Below are 17,933 nucleotides of genomic sequence, written 5' to 3' on the forward strand. Positions count from 1 at the left end.
TCCCAGAAGGATGCCAGAGCAGACTGTAGTTCTAGAACACACAGTTCTACCATTTCAACTTTTCAATCATGGTTCCATGGCACATTGGTGTGCCAGGAATGGTCCACAGGTGTGCTGCGGGAGTTTGGAGGAAGATGTAGGGCCACTGAGGGATGTGAGCCCCCAGCCAACAGTGTGGTGTGCCTTGTTAATTGTCAAAAACACTGATGGCGCAACAATTTTAGTGTCTTGTCAGTGTGCCTAGAGATGAAAAAGGGTTGAAAATTGCTGTTCAAGAACAACGTAGGCTTGTTGGCGTCCATCAAGAAGTGGGTCATTGTGTTCTACACCAGCTGCCACCTTCCAAACACTGTGAAGTGTATTGAAGTCATACAAGCATGAATAATTGTCAGTTCTAAATCAACAGGAATTAAGGAAAGAATGTCTCCATCTGCAACGCCTAAGCACTGCTGCTACCGTGGCATAGCAATTCTGGGTAGCAGCATGAATTCAGAAGCACTTGGAAGCCAGGGACCTGCAGTGTGGGGGCAGCTGGTGAGGCAGAACTACTCCATTGTAGTCCATGGAAAAGCACCACAGCTGTCCCGCCTAATTACACCTGAGGAGGTTCTCCTTACACCCCCATTGTAGTCCATGGAAAAGCACCACAGCTGTCCCACCTACTTACACCTGAGGAGGCTCTCCTTACACCCACTTTCTCAGATGTAAGGAGAGCCTTGTCAGGTGTAAGTGCAGGGCAGGGCAGCTGTGGTGCTTTTCCATGGACTTCGATGGGGCGGTTCTGCCTCACCTGCCACGCTTGCACCGCATGTCCCTGTTGGAAGCTACAAATCAGCATGATTAAGGGAGTCTGAAGGCTATGAATTTCTCTTGGGTGAACAGTTCTGCTGACTTGGATCCAGCTAAAGTAGCCATTTTCAACCACTGTGCTGTGGCACACCGGTGTGACGTGGATGGTCTGCAGGTGTGCCGCGGGAGTTTGGGAGAGGGTGATTTGTTAGTAGGGCCACTGAGGGATGTGAGCCCCTGGTCTCAGTGTGGTGTGCCTTGTTAGTTGTCAAAAAACTTATTGTGTGCCTTGACAATTTTAGCGCCTTGTCAGTGTGCCATAAGGTGAAAAAGGTTGAAAATCACTAAGCTAAAGGATTCAGCTTTAAGAGACTTCCATGCATTGTGCTGTGGAGTGAACTCTTCAGCATTTTAAACCTCTCCATGCAGAAGCCTGAAAGAAATGTTGCTTATAGAAAACAAAGATGATATTCCAGTTTCTGGTAGACATTAATGGTTGAAGAAATGAACTTAAAACATTATTAGTTTCTTTGATAACTGATTTATTGAAAATTAAAATGTCCACATGGCTGCAAACAATAGAAGGATTTAGCTCCTAGGATATTGCCTATTAATACTGTTTCTCTCTTTGACCTTCTTTCCCCCTCAGACTTGGACTTGTATTCCTAAGAGGCTCATAATTTATTATTGTTTTGTTTAATGAAGGTGTTTTACAAGAAGAGAGTTGGTGCTGGCACAGCAGTAAAGGAGACTCCAGAGATTGAACGGGTGAAGAAAAATCAGCAAAATATTAGTACAGTATGTTTTAGTCATGTTAATTATTGTTCCTTTGCACAAATTGTTGCGTCTGAAAGATGTTGTCAGATAAAAACAACCAAAAAATGGAACTAACAAAATGCAGCAAAAAGATGGGAGTTGAAAAGTACTTGTTTGGGAGCAGACAGTCCCAGATTCAGCCCTTGGCATCTCTAGGTCAGAGCTGGGAATGCCCCCCATCTGACTGGGGAGCCAACGTCAGTCAGTATAGACCACTGCCAGATGGACCGATGGTCTGCCTCTGAGGTAGAGAAATACATTAAACTAGTTGGTCAGAATCTTTCCCTGCACATACTTTTGAAACACTAGGAGGCAATTTGGAAGAGGGCAATGGCTTCTTCACCTTACTTCTCTGCTCTCAGTTTTTCCGTTCTGCAGCTGCTTTTGATATAGGCAAAAAAGGTGTTGAAGCTCTAAACATGTACTTAACATGGGATGTACTTAGTCCTTCAAGCACTCATGTAGTATGCTTCCTTTTTGTATCTTTCCCTTTCTTCAGACACTCCTTCAAATTTTGTGAATGAATGAATGACTGCTTAAGATCTAATCTAGGGAATCAGTGTTGTCACTAGGGTTCCTGTCACCTGGTGTGGGATGCCAGTACATCACCCCCCCATAGAGTGGATGGAACAACACCCCAGGTGGTGGGCGTGGTGATGCACCATCACTCCACCCCCACTGGTTTTTTTGCTGAACCTTTTGATAGAACAAAGATAGAACACATTCTGCATAAAATTACGCATTGATTGATATAAAACATGATGGTATTATTCCTCCAAACTGTGATTTTAGTGATTTTGGTCACTAGTGGTGTCACACACACACACACACCCCGGGTGTCAGCTTACTAACATCTTATTGCAGCAGTTCTCAAACTTTTAGCACTGGGACCCACTTTTTAGAATGACAGTCTGTCCAAGACCCACCAGAAGTGATCTCATGGTGGAAGTGACATCATCAGGCAAATTAAAATAAATAAGTATAAATAATTAAAGTAAAACAAATAATTAAATAAGCAGCAGCCTGCCCTGTTCCACCCAGTGAATTTCCTCTGTAGCCTCTCTGCAATAACACCCCCCCCCCCAAAATCAGTAAGGTTTTCAGTCCTACCCAGTGCCCAGTTCAATTTAAACCAAATTTAAATTGTTTAAACCAAATCACTGTCAGGATCCACCTGGCTTTGCAAGTCTCAAAAAAGTTCACCTTATCAGCTGCTGCCTCTGTTTTGATCCTTTTGGGGGGGGGGGGAGGCTGCCTTCTGGAGCATTTATTGAGCTCCAGTTCCATCAGAATAGGACCATTCTGGTGGCTTCACATTCCCCTTTGCCTGGCCTGACCACCAGTTAAGGCGCAAGTAAATGCGTGATACAGCTCAGTTTCACTTTCCATAGGGCTCCATGCATTTTTTGTTCTCTGGTTTTTTGGCCATAACTTTTGATAGAAAGGAGATAGTTCACTCTGGTGTTTTGCATTGCATTCTGCTCAAAATTCTGCATCCAACAGTATATAACATGACATTATTACTCCTAACCACCACAATTTTAGTGTGTGTGTCCCCAGTGCGCGTCCCCCCGTGCATGTCACCCAGTGTGGCCCACACCACCCGCACCCCCTAGCGACCCTACTGTAGGTGGTGGTGGTGGTAATAATAATAATAATAATAATAATAATAATAATAATAATAATAATACAGGTATTTATATACCGCCTTTCATGGTCTTCAGATTTCTCCTCAGACTTTATTTCAAGACGGTTTACACAGGCAGGCTATACTAAATCCCTATAGGGATTTTTACAATTGACGAAGGTTCTGTCTTTCAAGAACTACAACATTTCAGATTGATCCTTTTATGATGTGGTATCACATTCTGGCCTCCAGTTTCCTCCCACGCAAGCTGACAATCCTTCATATCTCACTGGAAGGGCGACCAAAGAGCAGATGGAAAAACTCAGCTTGGCTTGTCAGCTATTTCAAGGTCTCACCATTCACAGTGCCGGTGGCCTCAAACTGGCGATCTTCAGCTGTTATCTTCCGGCAAACGGAGGCTCAACCCTCTAGACCAGACCTCCTGCCCTCTAGGTCCAACTTTGTTATACACGAATTTGACTCAACATGAATGGACACTGCAAATTAGAAGGAATGTGCTGATCCCTGGAGAAGGAGAAAAATGCACCCTTTTAAAATGCTTTTCTTACTGTTGTAGAGATTTTTATCTCAACATTATGAGAAGAGCTCTTTAAATTAAATGAAAACAGTCCTTTACAATAGTTAGAGAGAGGGCAGCCTGCTGACAAGCCATCAATCATTCTCCAAGTGACCCCCTCCCTTCCTCCTGAACAGAAAAAAAGAAAGACAATCCTTTCTAAGCACCTGGAGAGAGACTGATTGTAGGATTGTCATCTTAATGACTCTATCTTGACATCACAAAGGTCAGCAAGGCTGTTTTTAAATCACTTGAGCAAAGGGACTTTGTTTTTGAAATTGATTTGCTATAGTGCAATTTTTGCCATCCATGTGAGTTCTGGGAATGGAACCCACTCACATAATGAGACTCAACCTTTATCTATTAACACTTTCTCCCTATTATTGTTAGAAAATGCTTTTTTTTTTTAAATCTGGTAAAAATGAATCACGTTTTCTTTATGGGTGTGTTCAGATTCCCATAGAATTGAAGTTACAGAGTGGCAATAGTACTTTATAGAACTACATAGTACAGGTGGGGCCTCTTATCTGTGAGGGATCCATTCTTGGACCCACTGCAGATACCAAAATTTGCTGTTTTGACCCCTTTAAAGCTTCTGAAGGCAGTCACCTGCAGAGGGCTTTCTAAAGTCTGTAGAGGTTGTACACATCCACCCACGGCCACTGCAGTCTTTAAAATGGCCGAAAAGGCAAACAAAGCAACACAAAAAAAATGCTACTTCCAGTTTCCAGATGGAAACCAGAAATGTCGTTTTTAATACCTTATATTAAATGTACCTCCGGTGCATATAATACTGTTTTATATGCTTAATAATACAGTTTTAATGAGCCCCAGTAATTAGAACATCTGGAATTAGAACACTGGATGGTGTTCAATGCAATACCTATTAAGCAGAATTTAGATGTGATGTTATATTTTGTGTTTTGTTCTATAAATTAATAGGCTTACTACAGAGGGCAGCCTGGCAAAGCTACTTCTGTGAGTGTCACTCCTGAAATGGAAAGAGTCAAGAAGAATCAAGAGATTATTAGCTCGGCAAGTTCTTTGGCTCATCTTGTTGACTTTCATCACTTTCTGTGATGGTTGCATCCTAATATATCTTTTAAACATGAATTTTTAATCTTTAAAAAGTATCTTGCAATACATTCTTATGCATGTCTACTCAGAAGTAAGTCTCATTATATTTCTCCATATGACCTACTAACAATCACGAAGATATCTGACTTTTTCCTTTTGCCTTTTTTATTTTCTTCCAATGACTGTGCTGGTGTCTCATAGAGCAGTGTTTCTCAAACTGTGGGTTGGGATCCACTTGGTCAGTGGTTCTCACACATTTAGCACTGGGATCCACTTTTTAGAATGAGAATCTGTCAGGACCCATCAGAAGTGATGTCACGACCAGAAGTAACAAGCAGGAAAATTTTTAACAATCCTAGGCTGCAATCCTACCCACACTTACCCAGGAGTAAGTCCCATTTACTATCATGTTGCTTGCTAAAAGTACAGGTCTGTAATATTTCCCCACATGCAGTCACATACCATGGTAGCATCAAGTCTAATATATTAAAAATAAAATATTGACATGGATGGTGACCCACCTGAAATTGGCTTGTGACCCACCTAGTGAGTTCTGACCCACAGTTTGAGAAACACTGCACTAGGTGGATCGTGAGCCAATTTCAGGTGGGTCCCTATTCATTGTGTATTTTATTTTTAATATATTATACTTGATGCTTCCCTGGTATGTAACTGCATTTGGGGAAATGTTACAGATCTTTACTTTTAACAAGCTACAAAGTACTTTAACAAGTTGTTGGGAAGAGGCTTCTTCTTTTTTAAATATATCTTTAAACTTCTTGTAAACTTTTAATTTACTTACTTATTTAATTTTGTTGTATGGGGGGTGTTAAAATTTTTCCTGCTTGTTGATGTCACTTCTAGTCATGACATCACTTCTAGGTTAATGACATTACTTCCAATGGATCCCACAGATTGTCATTCTAAAAAGTGGATCCCAGTGCTAAAAGGTTTGAGAACCACTGTCCTAGAGTACAGATGTGCCTCAATTAATGACAGGGATACCTTATCCCATCCCTGTTGTTATGCAAATTAGGTAGTTAAGTGAACATTCAGGCCAATCTTGTGCCTTTGATGTGTAAACAGACACTCCCTACCAGACACTAGCTGTCTGCACAGGCTTCTGGAGACAGATTGCCTCTTCTTTGCATTAAGAGCCTCTTTGTTGTGTAAACAGACACTCTGCTGCAGGCTATGGAAGACCTTACTACCTCATTAAGAGCCTCTTTGTTGTACTTTGAGCACTGTCATATATGCAGTCTGTCATTAAGCAAGGCACACCTGTATATAATCTTATGAACTTGAGCAAGTGCTAATGATGCTCAGATTTTGAACAGGTATAGTGTGGTTCATTATCAATTCTGCCTTTTCATTTTGGAATAGAATGATAAAGAGGATAACGTGTGTATTTTGTTAAACATAGTTTTCATGACTACTTGTGTACATGGAAACTCCAGGTATGGTGATGCTAATGATGATGTGTTTTGCAGGTCAAGTACAGCAGAGATCAGCAACAGATGAAAGGTAGACCTAGTGTGATTCTAGACACTCCTGAGCTAAGGCATGTCAAAGAGACACAAAGCATCATCTCAATGGTAGGGTACATTCTTCATCAGGCTAGAGTGTTCTAAAGAATAGTGCTTTGTGTAGTTTGGATTGCCCCCTTCATTAATCCAGGTAACTAGTGACAAACTGCACTAAAGTATGGAACGATTTATTCTTATGCGGTGGTTAAGGACCAGGTTTGCTAACTGTATGTAAATGTTGTAATTTTTTTTTCTCAACCATACTAATAAAATGATTTTCCTAATAATTCACTGTGTGGCCTCTTAAAGACACTTCACATAGTTCCTCTCTGTTTTAGCTCACCAAAGTTTCACTGGAGAGGGTGACACACACACTGCCTTGTGCCTCTGCATGTTCCTGGTTTGTGTGCCAGCAGAACTCTGACTTTAGTTCTGACTGTGTTTGTGTTTGCCTGCAGGTTTATGTATGTTGGAGTGTCTAGTGTAAATTGCAGTTTGAGGAATGGGTGTTTTGTTTTTTTAAAAAATGTATCTATAATGCTTTGGTAACATGTACTAATATGAGATTTGTCCTAAGATTTTGGTATGATTTTCCCTAATATATTGGTATGGAGCATTTGTTCTACTTCTGAATTTGTATGAGTTTTAAGATGGTTTGGAAAGGCTTTAATGTCATCACTTGCACGTGAATGTAACTGGTTGATCCTAAACACATTAAATGCATGTGGCTTTTTTATATACATAAAAAGTAGTTCTTTGAAATGACTTCAAAGATATTTTTAAGAAAGGTCTTTGGACTCCACATATTGGGACATCTACTGATTATGAATCATTGCATGGTAATTGATAGTTGCTTGAGAGTAATATGCAAATAAATAAAATGCCAGTGCTTCATACTTCTGGTTGCTGGACAATAAAATAATTCTCATTCTTTGCTAGGTCAAATACCATGAAGACTTCGAAAAGACAAAGGGCAGAGGTTTCACTCCAGTAGTGGATGATCCTGTGACGGAAAGAGTGAGAAGAAATACCCAGGTGGTTAGTGATGCTGCATATAAAGGGGTGAACCCACATATAGTTGAAATGGACAGGAGACCTGGAATAATTGTGGGTAAGTTCATGCTGTGTGCTTTATTGATTTAAAGAACTTGTGTGGTCCAGCTCTGCTGATATTTCTCTTTGTAATCAGAAGAGTCTTGCTCTGTTATTAATGTTTTGTCTAAATCCATTGTTATCTGGCTGTAATGTGCTGTGATGCACTTTTTGGTTCATGTGAGTGTAAAATGGTAGGTCAGTTTTATCAGAGAATAAGCCAATGAGCATAATTCCTCATTGCAATCACTTCTGTAGTAATGAAAATATTAATGCAACATACATTAATATGAAAGAAATGTTAATGAAACATTAATTTGCTCAACAAAGATTAAAAAACACTTTAATTTTTATTAGAAGGGCCAATTATATTTTTTAAAAGAAAGTTTAAAGTGTTTAATAATCACAGAAAGAATTGGTATTTGACATTTTCACATAGTTTAGTACAAAGCAAGTTGATCTTCATTTTTTCAATGTTTGGTTAGACATTCAATGTCTTTTTTAAAATTTTGAATATTATGATTGCTGACCTGGATACTGAAATGAAGATCAGATGTATACATTCTTCCTCTGCAGCACTAAATTTCCCAAAGTACTAGTAAAATGTTTGATAGTGTTTTCAGACATTTTATGATTATATGAAATAACAGTGTGTTGAAACCAAAGTTTTCCCTCCTCTCTTGGAAGGACGCTTTCCTTTTGAGAGAGAAGGAAACCCAGTATTTACTTATACTCAGTAGTGTCTCTTGGAGGGTTTTTGGCTCACATTTCATTTTCACCCCATTGTGATCTCATGGCATGTATTCCTCAAATTCATCTGGTGCACTCTTCAGTTCTCTAATCAGTCACTGAGAGTAAAAGATGTGTCAGAATATATGTAGAAGACATACTTCTGGTGTGTGTGTCATCCTTATGCTACTTCCTGTAACCCCTGAATTGCTTCAGAGATATATAATCCAGAAATCTATGGCTGAACATTATTGCACAATGGGACCATTCTCCAACAATCATGGTGGCTTTGTGAGTGTATATTTTATTTACTATTTCATTTAGAATAGTGGTTTTCAAACTTTTTAGCATCAAGACCCACTTTTTAGAATGTCAATCAGGACCCAGTGCAAATGATGTCATTAACCTGGAAGTGATGTCATGACCAGAAGTGACATCATCCATTTAGGCTTCAAACCTAAGCCATAGTCAGCCAAAGATTCCATTCCACGGCACACTCATGCTGTTATTTTGCATAGCTCGGAATTCAAACATTCCAACTCGCAAGTCAAAGCAGAAGATAGATTTGGATCCTTCTCCAACCACACGGCCCTCCCCCATTTATAGTAATCCACCTTCCTACCTATTCAGGGCAAAGCACCATGTCTCTCTTCCACCAGGGGTCTGTCCTGTCCAGTTCTGTATTTTCAATGGTGACTGAGCTAGGTGTTACATGACTCACCTGAAATTGGCTCATGACCCGTAGTGGATTGTGACCCATAGTATGAGAAACACTATTTAGAAGATTTCTATACAGCTTTTCCTTTGTTCAAAATGGTATGTCTGATACTTAACTAGTCTTCATACTTAACTAGTCACAGTTGTTGTTGTCTGGATAATTTGCTGACTAGCAAGCCTTATCCAGAGTAAGACTGCTTTATTAGTTTATTTAAAATATCAACACCTACCTACCATTCCACTAAAACAGGCCCGTAAAGTGATATTTAAACAAATAAAAACAACCCACAGTCCTTAAAAATAGCAGGAGACAATAACAGCAGTATGAAAGCAGCCATTGTTAGCTCACCTAAAGATTTCCTTACAGCCCTCCTGAAATCTTTTATTAGTTCATTCATCAACTGGAACATTGTAGTTGCTTGAAAGATGTAGGTGATGTTTCCTCAACTGGGACATGGCTGCTAATGCTTGGGAAGGTTTTCATGGTGAGGTTGTTTCGCAGAATGAATGCTGAGATTGTCCTTCCTGTATGGCACAAGTAGAAAGGGAAGATAGGTGTAGTTTTTGAATTTAGTCAGAGGCAGATAATTTAGTTTTCAAACTACTACTGTGTGGTGCTACTCCCTGGATTCCAGTTGATCACAAGATCTGCTTGTCCAGGAACTGAGGACTGCAGATGCTTGTGATAGCCCTATTCTTAAATGGAAGTCTGCTCAGGTGGGGAAAGGAAATGGACCTTTAGCTCTCATTTCTCTCTGTGTATTTCTGTTTTTTGTGTATTAAATGGGGGGAGGGGAGAACAAGTAATATGGTTTTGTCTGCAGTAAAGGTATAGAATATATCACCTCTCCCTCTTCTGCAGATTTTTTAAAGTAAGGCTGTAAGTTTGATAATGAGAGAAGTGAAAAAGATTTATCCAGAGAGGGACTGTGAAGGGGGGGGGGTAAGAGTCCCCACTAACTTGCAGCTGCTCAATAGCTAGTCATCAAGAAGAGATGGGCAAGGAGAGAATGCAGGTGCATCCAACATTTGAGAGTCTCAAGGACTACTGGCCCATTTACTCTCAGCTCAGAGAAAGACTTTGCCCAGTAGCTTTAATGAGATCCAATATTAATTGGATTGACTTTCTCTTTTATTGTCTGTCACCCCATCCTAGACAGGTGGATCCCTACAGAAAAAGGCTTTAGCTGTAGAAGTTTGTGATAGGAGTTTATGGTAGGATGAGCCTGAGGAAGAAGTCTAAGATTTCTGTTAGACTACAGTGAAGAATAAAGCTCAGTTTTCTGGAGAGAAGAAAACGGTGATCTTCAGCCAGCTAGCAAGGAATAAAGAGGTGGAGAGTCTGAAAACCAAGAACCTGCCTGAAACCATCTCAGGTTTGATAATCTGAGACACTTGGATGACCTAACTGAGAAGAAAAAAAGCCATTCTTGAGTAAAGACTCCATTTTGAAACTTCAAGGCTCATTTCAAACAGCCCTTGTTCAGACTTTGCCTGTGTTATTTTGCTCACAAATGGCATGTGTTAGCAATGTTAAATAGTGATAAGCATTCTGAATGTTTCAAAGGTTTTCTCCCTTTCCAGAGCAATCAGTGTCTATTTCCTGTAAACCCAGGTTTTGATAGCCCAGCATTTGACAAGATTATCTCTCTCTCTCTCTCTCTTCTCTCTCTCTCTGATTTTCCCCTTTCAAGAAGGCTGTTTTACCTATATGTAAGAAAGGGCAGTAGTTTTTTCCTAGTTAGTTCACTTCCTGGAGAAGTGTGATCTCATGGACTCTCTGTGTTAGAAAAACAAATGGTGCTTGAAGACATTTTTTTAAAGAGATAGCTTAAACTTTGAAGATGCTTCAAACTGCAAAGAAGCAAAAGCCTCTCCATAATTAGGTAGTGTAAGATTATTGCTATTTTTCTTCTTTGAACTTTTTGCTTATTCTTCAATCTTTATCTTAGTGTGCTTGTTGTATCTAATTTCTCCTTTAACATTTTTTTCTTTTCTATGTATGTTTGAAAATGGGTTTCATACTTCTCCCTGCTCACCTCCTCTGGACTCAGGCTACTGAGAATGTTACAGAACTGCCATAGTCCTGCCATAGACAAATGTCCTACATGATGCTTCCCTACTGTAAGATGTGTTTGTGTGGAGCAGGGGAGAAGGAATTTGGCCCATGCTATACTACAACATTCTGTTCTCCTAGTTCTGTAGATGTGAAAAATCTACAAAAGTTCTCATGAAAATAAGAGAATACACAAAATTTTTCTTAAAAATTAGTTAAGAAAAGACTTAGAGACTTTTAGGAATATAAGCATTACATCAAAATAGCAATTGATTAAAATCTTGGCCCTTTTCTTTCTTTTCCTTAATTAAATTTTTATATCCTATAAACTCAAGTATACAATGACACTTTTACTTTCTTTACCTCCTGTGTTGTTTTCTTTTGGGGAAAGATCTCAAAGTTTGGCGCACAGATCCTGGATCCATCTTCGACATTGACCCATTGGAAGATAATATTCAGTCTAGAAGTCTACATATGATTTCGGGTATAGTTTAACTCATGACTTTTCTAAAAAGCAGAAATGCTGCAGAGAATGTTGAGGTCTGATATGCCAATCACATGAATTATCACATAGAGATATCTTAAGTATGGAAGTAATAGTCACACCTAGGAATACCTATAAAAATTTACAGGGTGACTATTATCTTTGGTTCATCACTGGCTAAAGGCTGTTATAGCTAAAGGTCTGTCCATGTGCTGTTAAATAACTCTCTAGCTATTAAGATGCTGGAATGTTTGATCTAGTACATCCAATGACATAGTAGTTGTTTAAAGAAGTGTTTTATGGAAGCACAATGGCACGTTTTTACATGGGCTGCTTATGCATGGATGCACTCAAGCCTGACTTTATTTCCTTCATGTGATTGTATCCCTAGGGCCAGTTGGCATAAAGTAGCTTCCTATGGAATGAACTGGCCTGAAGTTTGCTACTGTCAATCTCTATATTTATTGAAATGCTATAATGCATCTTTAAATGGGATCCTAAACTTCACCCCCTTACATTGTGCAATGAAGCTTCCTTTGATTAGTAAAATTTATTTTGCAAATTTCTTTTGCCAGCAAATTTTGTGTTTGTAGTAACAGCAGATACATTACCCCAGCCATAGTTTAATGCCAGATTCTTATGGGAGAAGTTTTTCCTGCTTTATATATTTTTAGTAAATTATGAATGCCAGTTTCTCAGGGCTGTTTTGCACAAGATGACCTGGCATGAAAAGTAACCATATTGTCTGCTCTATTTTTGCATTTTTACTACTTTTAAAAAACATTTTTAAACATTTTTTATTTTACTCCTCTGTGTTGTATCTGTTTAGTGCAGTATTGTATTTCCCCCTTCTAGAAAAAGCAAGACGATATAGTAAACAACATTTCCATTCTACCGGTGTTTATGGCACTGGAGATGACAGATCAGATGGTTCTATATTTTCTTATTCCAGTGAGGTAACAAGGCCATCGAATGAAGAAGGTACCCGCAAATGTCCACAGTTTCCTGCTGGTTAACCATCACAGTGTGTCCTTGCCTTGCATATCACAAAATTAACTCGAGTCTCTGTTTGCATGTTGAATAAGAAAAAAACAGATTTATGTGCCGTGCAGAAGTTTATGAAAATCAAACAAATATAACTTATGGCACTTTGAATATTTCTGGTATTGCTAGTCATTGGGGAAGGAACCATTGAGGTTCTGCCCCCATCCACTGATAATCTTGCTGTATGATCTCTGGTCTTTTGAGATAACAGGCATTGCTTTATGTGTTTTCAAACATATCTTTGCAGTCAAAAGGGCCTAGGAACTCATTTTAAAAATAAAAAAGGAAAGCAATATTCTCAGAAAGATAAATTCTACTTCTGGTCTTGTGTTCTGAACTTTTCATGCCCTCCCATGGAATCATAGCTTATGCACAACGTAATGTATAGTTTAGTTGTATTCTGTTTGTATCCTGCTTTATAGTCTAATGATCAAAGTGGATTTAGCCCCACAGTGGTATTTCAGAGATAGAATTCATTTATATTTTTGTGCTGTGCTATCCTATAATAATCACAGGGCTTCTGATTTTTCTTTAATTACATGTTGGTGTGCTGCATTGTAATAATCTTATATTGTTAACCCACATTGTTTCATGTGGCTTATAAATTGTGAACTGATAGTTCAGACTTTCCCATGTTTTCCTCATGCTCTCATTGAATTGCTGGTATTATCAGTGTCCCAGCTCACAGGATCAGCATGTCAGTGTTTCAAACTGAGTTGCAAACCATTTCCATAAATGAATACACATGGAAGACTAATAAGTGTGCTTGTTATTGTGTCTTGCTCTAAAGTGGATTTTGCATTACACTTAAATATGTCTATGAAATATTCATTGTAATCTTCTGTTCTGCTTGACTGTATTTCCAGGCCATTTAAACTACATCTTGTCATCCCAGCATTTAGCCTTAAGTGAATAACTTTGCTGCTCCCATTAGCAACTGACAATAGGATGTAGATTTTTTTTTCTTATTTGGAATGTATATCTTTAATATTTGGGTTTCTAAAATTTGCCAAATACAACCCCATTGATGACAAGCCATTCACTTTTGTTAGTAAAAATCAATTATGTGTTGGGCTGAAAGGAAGAATCTTCTCTCTTACAATGAATTCTCTTGCTTAGGACATATCTGTGAAGTGCTACTCTGTAGTTGTACCTCACTTTAACAGTTTGCATTCAGGGATAATAAAATAGGATATGAAAGGCTATATCTGAACCTTTTTGAGTTCAAAAGAACAGAGATTCTCTGTCATGCACAAAATGTTTGTCTTGCTTGGATCTGTCATGTTTCCCAATTCTCAGAGAATTTTTTTAATTGCCAAAAACAAATTGGATTTCAAAAAACCATATTTCTCTGGAGCTTCTTTCCCCTTCAGTGCTTCCATAACTGGTTCTCCCAGTCTTGTAACATTAAAGAATACTCTGGCTAAAACATTAGTACCAAAATGGGTAGAACCAAAGCTCTAGAACAGGGGTGCCCAAACCCCGGCCCTGGGGCCACTTGCTGCCCTCGAGGACTCCCAATGTGGCCCTTAGGGAGTCCCCAGTCTCCAATGAGCCTCTGGCCCTCTGGAGATTTGCTGGAGCCCTCACCAGCCCAACACAACTGCTCTCAGTATGAGGGTGACTGTTTGACCTCTCGTGTGAGCTGTGGGATGAGGGCTCCCTCCACTGTTTGCTGTTTCACATCTGTGATGCAGTAGCAGCAGCAAACGAAAGGCCAGCGTTACTTTGTGCAAGACCTTTTAGAGACCTTGAGCTATTGCAAGACCTTCATTCAATTATATAAGTTCATCTTTAATATATTCATTTACTTATGTAAAGTTTACATAAACTTATGTAAATTTATTCAAATTTTAAATGTAAATTAATTCTTCTTTTTCCTGGCCCCTGACACAGTGTCAGAGAGATGATGTGGCCCTCTTGCCAAAAACTTTGGACACCCCTGCTCTAGAAAATGGAAGACTCAATTCTTCTACAGCTGATAAGAAAATTCAACCCCTTGCTCTGTACCAGTTCTCTGTCAATCTGTGTGGAAGGAGGGAATGTGAGAGCAGAAAGAACTGAATTGGGTTAAAGGTGTATTTTGTACATATGCATTGAGAGTACTGAGTTGACCCTCTGCTCACATGCTGAAAACCCCAACAATAGCTCACTTCCTGGTGGGTTTTCCATTACTTTCAAAGCTGTGTTTGTGGCACCAACCCAAGAAGTGGTGACATTTCCCCACTTCTGCTCCATCAGCAGGTACATTGTATTAGCTCTGGCAGATTTGCTGAAGATAGTTTCAAGAATAGGCAGGAAAAAAGAATCTGTAGCCAGAAAAATGAAAATGGCAAAAAACTGCTGCTAAGATTTTAATGGCTAGTATAAAATAGGGGAAGCTGCTTCCAATATATAGCACAAAACAGCTTTTTATGTGGTAGAGAGCTGCAAGTTTTCAAGGAGTGCCACACTACTTAGGAACAAATGCATTTTGAAAACTTTAATGCTGCTGTTTCTGAAAAGGTCCATCATAATAATTAAGGGAGGAATCACATTTTGGCCCCAAGTATGGTACATGTCATGTATATTATGGAAAGGGCTGTGGCTCAGTGGAGGAGAACATGCTTTGAATCCAGAAGTTCTTGAGTTCAATCCATGGAATCTCCAGGTATGGTCAGGGAAGATCTGTGTCTGAAACTCTGGCAAGCTGATATGCTGATAGATTCTGATATACACTTGATGATGAATTCAGAGCTTTCTTAGAAGAATCGGGAAAGAGAACTTGGGGTGGTGGTAGACAACTCATTGAAAGTGTTGCGCAGTATGCAGCAGCTGTGAAGAAGGCCTTTGAGATCATTAAAAAATAGGATTGAGAATAAAACAGCCAATATTATTATACCATTGTACAAATGAATGGTAAGGCCACATCTGGAATATTGTGTCCAGTTCTTGTTTCCACAACTCAAAAAAGATAATGGAAAAGGTGCAGAAGAGAGCAACCGAAATTATTTGTGGGCTGGGGCATCTCCCTCAAACTACATTGTTTGGGGCTGTTCTGCCTGGATAAGAAGGTGCCTGGTGGGGACATGTTTGAAACACAAAATTACGCATGGGAAAGGTTAAGCGGATAGTGGGAAGGTAATATTTCTTTACCTAGCAAGTAATCAATCTGTGAAACACCTTGCCACAGGATGCGTTGATGACACCTAGCCTATATGCCTTTAAGAGGTGATTATTAGATTATTTATGGAGGAAAAAGTCCATCACAGGTTACAAGTCATGACGACTGTATGCAGGTTTTAGTGGTAACCTATATCTGAATGCCAGGTGCATGAGAGTGGCAATGCGATACAGGTATTTTGCTGTCTTTTGTGCTCCCAGAGGTATTTGGTTGGCCACTGTGAGGTACAGGAAGCTGGACTAGATGGGATCAGTAGGGCTATTCTTATGTTAAGATTGTACAGACACAAATTGGCTTAGGTGCATATCTTATGAAATGTGTGTGTGTATCTGTGTTTAACAAAAGGGCAAAATCCACCATACCCCAAACTCTCAAAGGGTATCTAGAGAAGCTGTCTGGTATGTATCCTCCTAAAATTTTGCAAATGCTTCCAAACATCAAATGATCTTGATCGCCTTTATGATTTCAACAATGATGACAACAATTACAAGATTAGATTATATATACTCCATGGTTCATTTTGATGCATGTCCTATTGAGAGACATAGTAATGGAACAAGTTCTGAAAGCAAAGTTGAGATTGCATCAGAGTTTTTTAGTTGCACAGATAATTAAAACTTAACTATTTTTATCATACTTAATGAAGCATGATAATTTTATGATATGGCAGCTTTTGGAATTGTTTTGCTTATTCATCCATGTGGGAAACCTGGTCATTTGCATTTATTCATAAAGGGGATGAAGGTTTTGCTGTACAGAAAAAACTCACACCATTTAAAAGAGTGTGTGGCAAGAGAGAGCATCTAGGATAAAGGTATTTTGTGCTAGAGTCATTTTCTGCTCATAGAGAGATGCCTGCATGTTTCTTGCATCTACCACATTTGATGTGTGTTGGTGTGTTATATCACTTTCTACAAAATTCTCCCTCTTTTCTAAAAAGTTACTTTGTCCATCTAAACCATGCTTATCCGTATACATGGAAATATTTTCCACACATTTCAGCTCCTACAAATTTAAACAATTCCTGCTTTACTACTTTGAAGAACAAGTCTTCAAAGGCTATGGCATTTGGGCCTCTTCAGCCTAGAAAAGAGGCACCTGAGGGGGGACATGACTGAGAAATACAAAATTATGCAGGGAATGGACAGAGTGGATAGAGAGATGCTCTTTACACTCTCACATAACACCAGAACCAGGGGACATCCGCTAAAATTGAGTGTTGGGAGAGTGAGAACAGACAAAAGAAAATATTTCTTTACTCAGCGTGTGGTTGGTCTGTGGAACTTCTTGCCACAGGATGTGGTGATGGCGTCTGGCCTGGGTGCCTTTCAAAGGGAATTGGACAAGTTTCTGGAGGAAAAATCCATTACGGGTTACAAGCCATGATGTGTATGTGCAACCTCCTGATTTTAGAAATGGGCTATGTCAGAATGCCAGATGCAAAGGAGGGCACCAGAATGAGGTCTCTTGTTATCAGGTGTGCTCCCTGGGGCATTTGGTGGGCCGCTGTGAGATACAGGAAGCTGGACTAGATGGGCCTATGGCCTGATCCAGTGGGGCTGTTCTTATGTTCTTAAGTCAGCACAGAATTACCATAGTTCTCTTTCTTGTAGTGATAATACCTTTTCTGTTTCCTTCTCCATACAGCCCCTGTGCTTCCAGGAGCATATCAACAAAGTCAGCCCCAAGGATATGGTTACATGCACCAAACTAGCATGTCATCCATGAGGTCAATGCATTCACAGCCACATTCAGCTAACTTGGTGAGTACTTAGTTGAATTTGTCTTCTCCCCCCCCCCCCAATAGCAGTCTCTCTCTTCTGTATATGCAATTCCATTTTTAAAAATAATCATTCTTATTTTAATCTTTTTCACATAGACGAGACTAGGAATAAAATGTGTATGGAAGATGCTGAATCAAAGGAATGCTTTAATATACATGGCTAATGCCATATAGGCTTGGCAAGGCCACACACGGCCTCCACAGGCCTTAGAAGGCTTCCAAAAAGCACACCCTTGACACCTCCTCAAGTTGTAGTACCTGGGGCAATTAACCCCCTGCCCCCCTTAGCTACGCCACAGGGGTGAATAGGGACAGTTGCTCTCCTCTTGATAAATAAAAGAGAATAATAAAAATACCGACTGTAAGACTGCAATGCTAAACACACTGATATGGGATTAAGCTCTATTGAACAAAACGGGAATCACTTCTGAGTAAATGTATCTAGGATTGTGC

At 39.5% G+C, this 17,933-nt stretch overlaps 1 protein-coding gene across 2 annotated transcripts in view; it reads left to right on the forward strand.

Moving 5' to 3' along the window:
• Positions 1-17,933, forward strand: part of LOC136650972 (nebulette-like) — a 66,890-nt gene that overhangs the window by 39,442 nt on the left and 9,515 nt on the right. For both annotated transcript variants that reach the window (XM_066626959.1, XM_066626960.1), the window contains 7 exons: positions 1,495-1,587; positions 4,752-4,844; positions 6,377-6,481; positions 7,352-7,523; positions 11,398-11,490; positions 12,325-12,471; positions 17,345-17,460. In XM_066626959.1, coding sequence (XP_066483056.1) covers positions 1,495-1,587; positions 4,752-4,844; positions 6,377-6,481; positions 7,352-7,523; positions 11,398-11,490; positions 12,325-12,471; positions 17,345-17,460 — 819 coding nt within the window. The remainder of the gene's footprint in view (positions 1-1,494; positions 1,588-4,751; positions 4,845-6,376; positions 6,482-7,351; positions 7,524-11,397; positions 11,491-12,324; positions 12,472-17,344; positions 17,461-17,933) is intronic.

The sequence above is a fragment of the Tiliqua scincoides genome, chromosome 5 (assembly GCF_035046505.1).
Source record: "Tiliqua scincoides isolate rTilSci1 chromosome 5, rTilSci1.hap2, whole genome shotgun sequence".
Lineage (NCBI taxonomy): Eukaryota > Metazoa > Chordata > Lepidosauria > Squamata > Scincidae > Tiliqua > Tiliqua scincoides.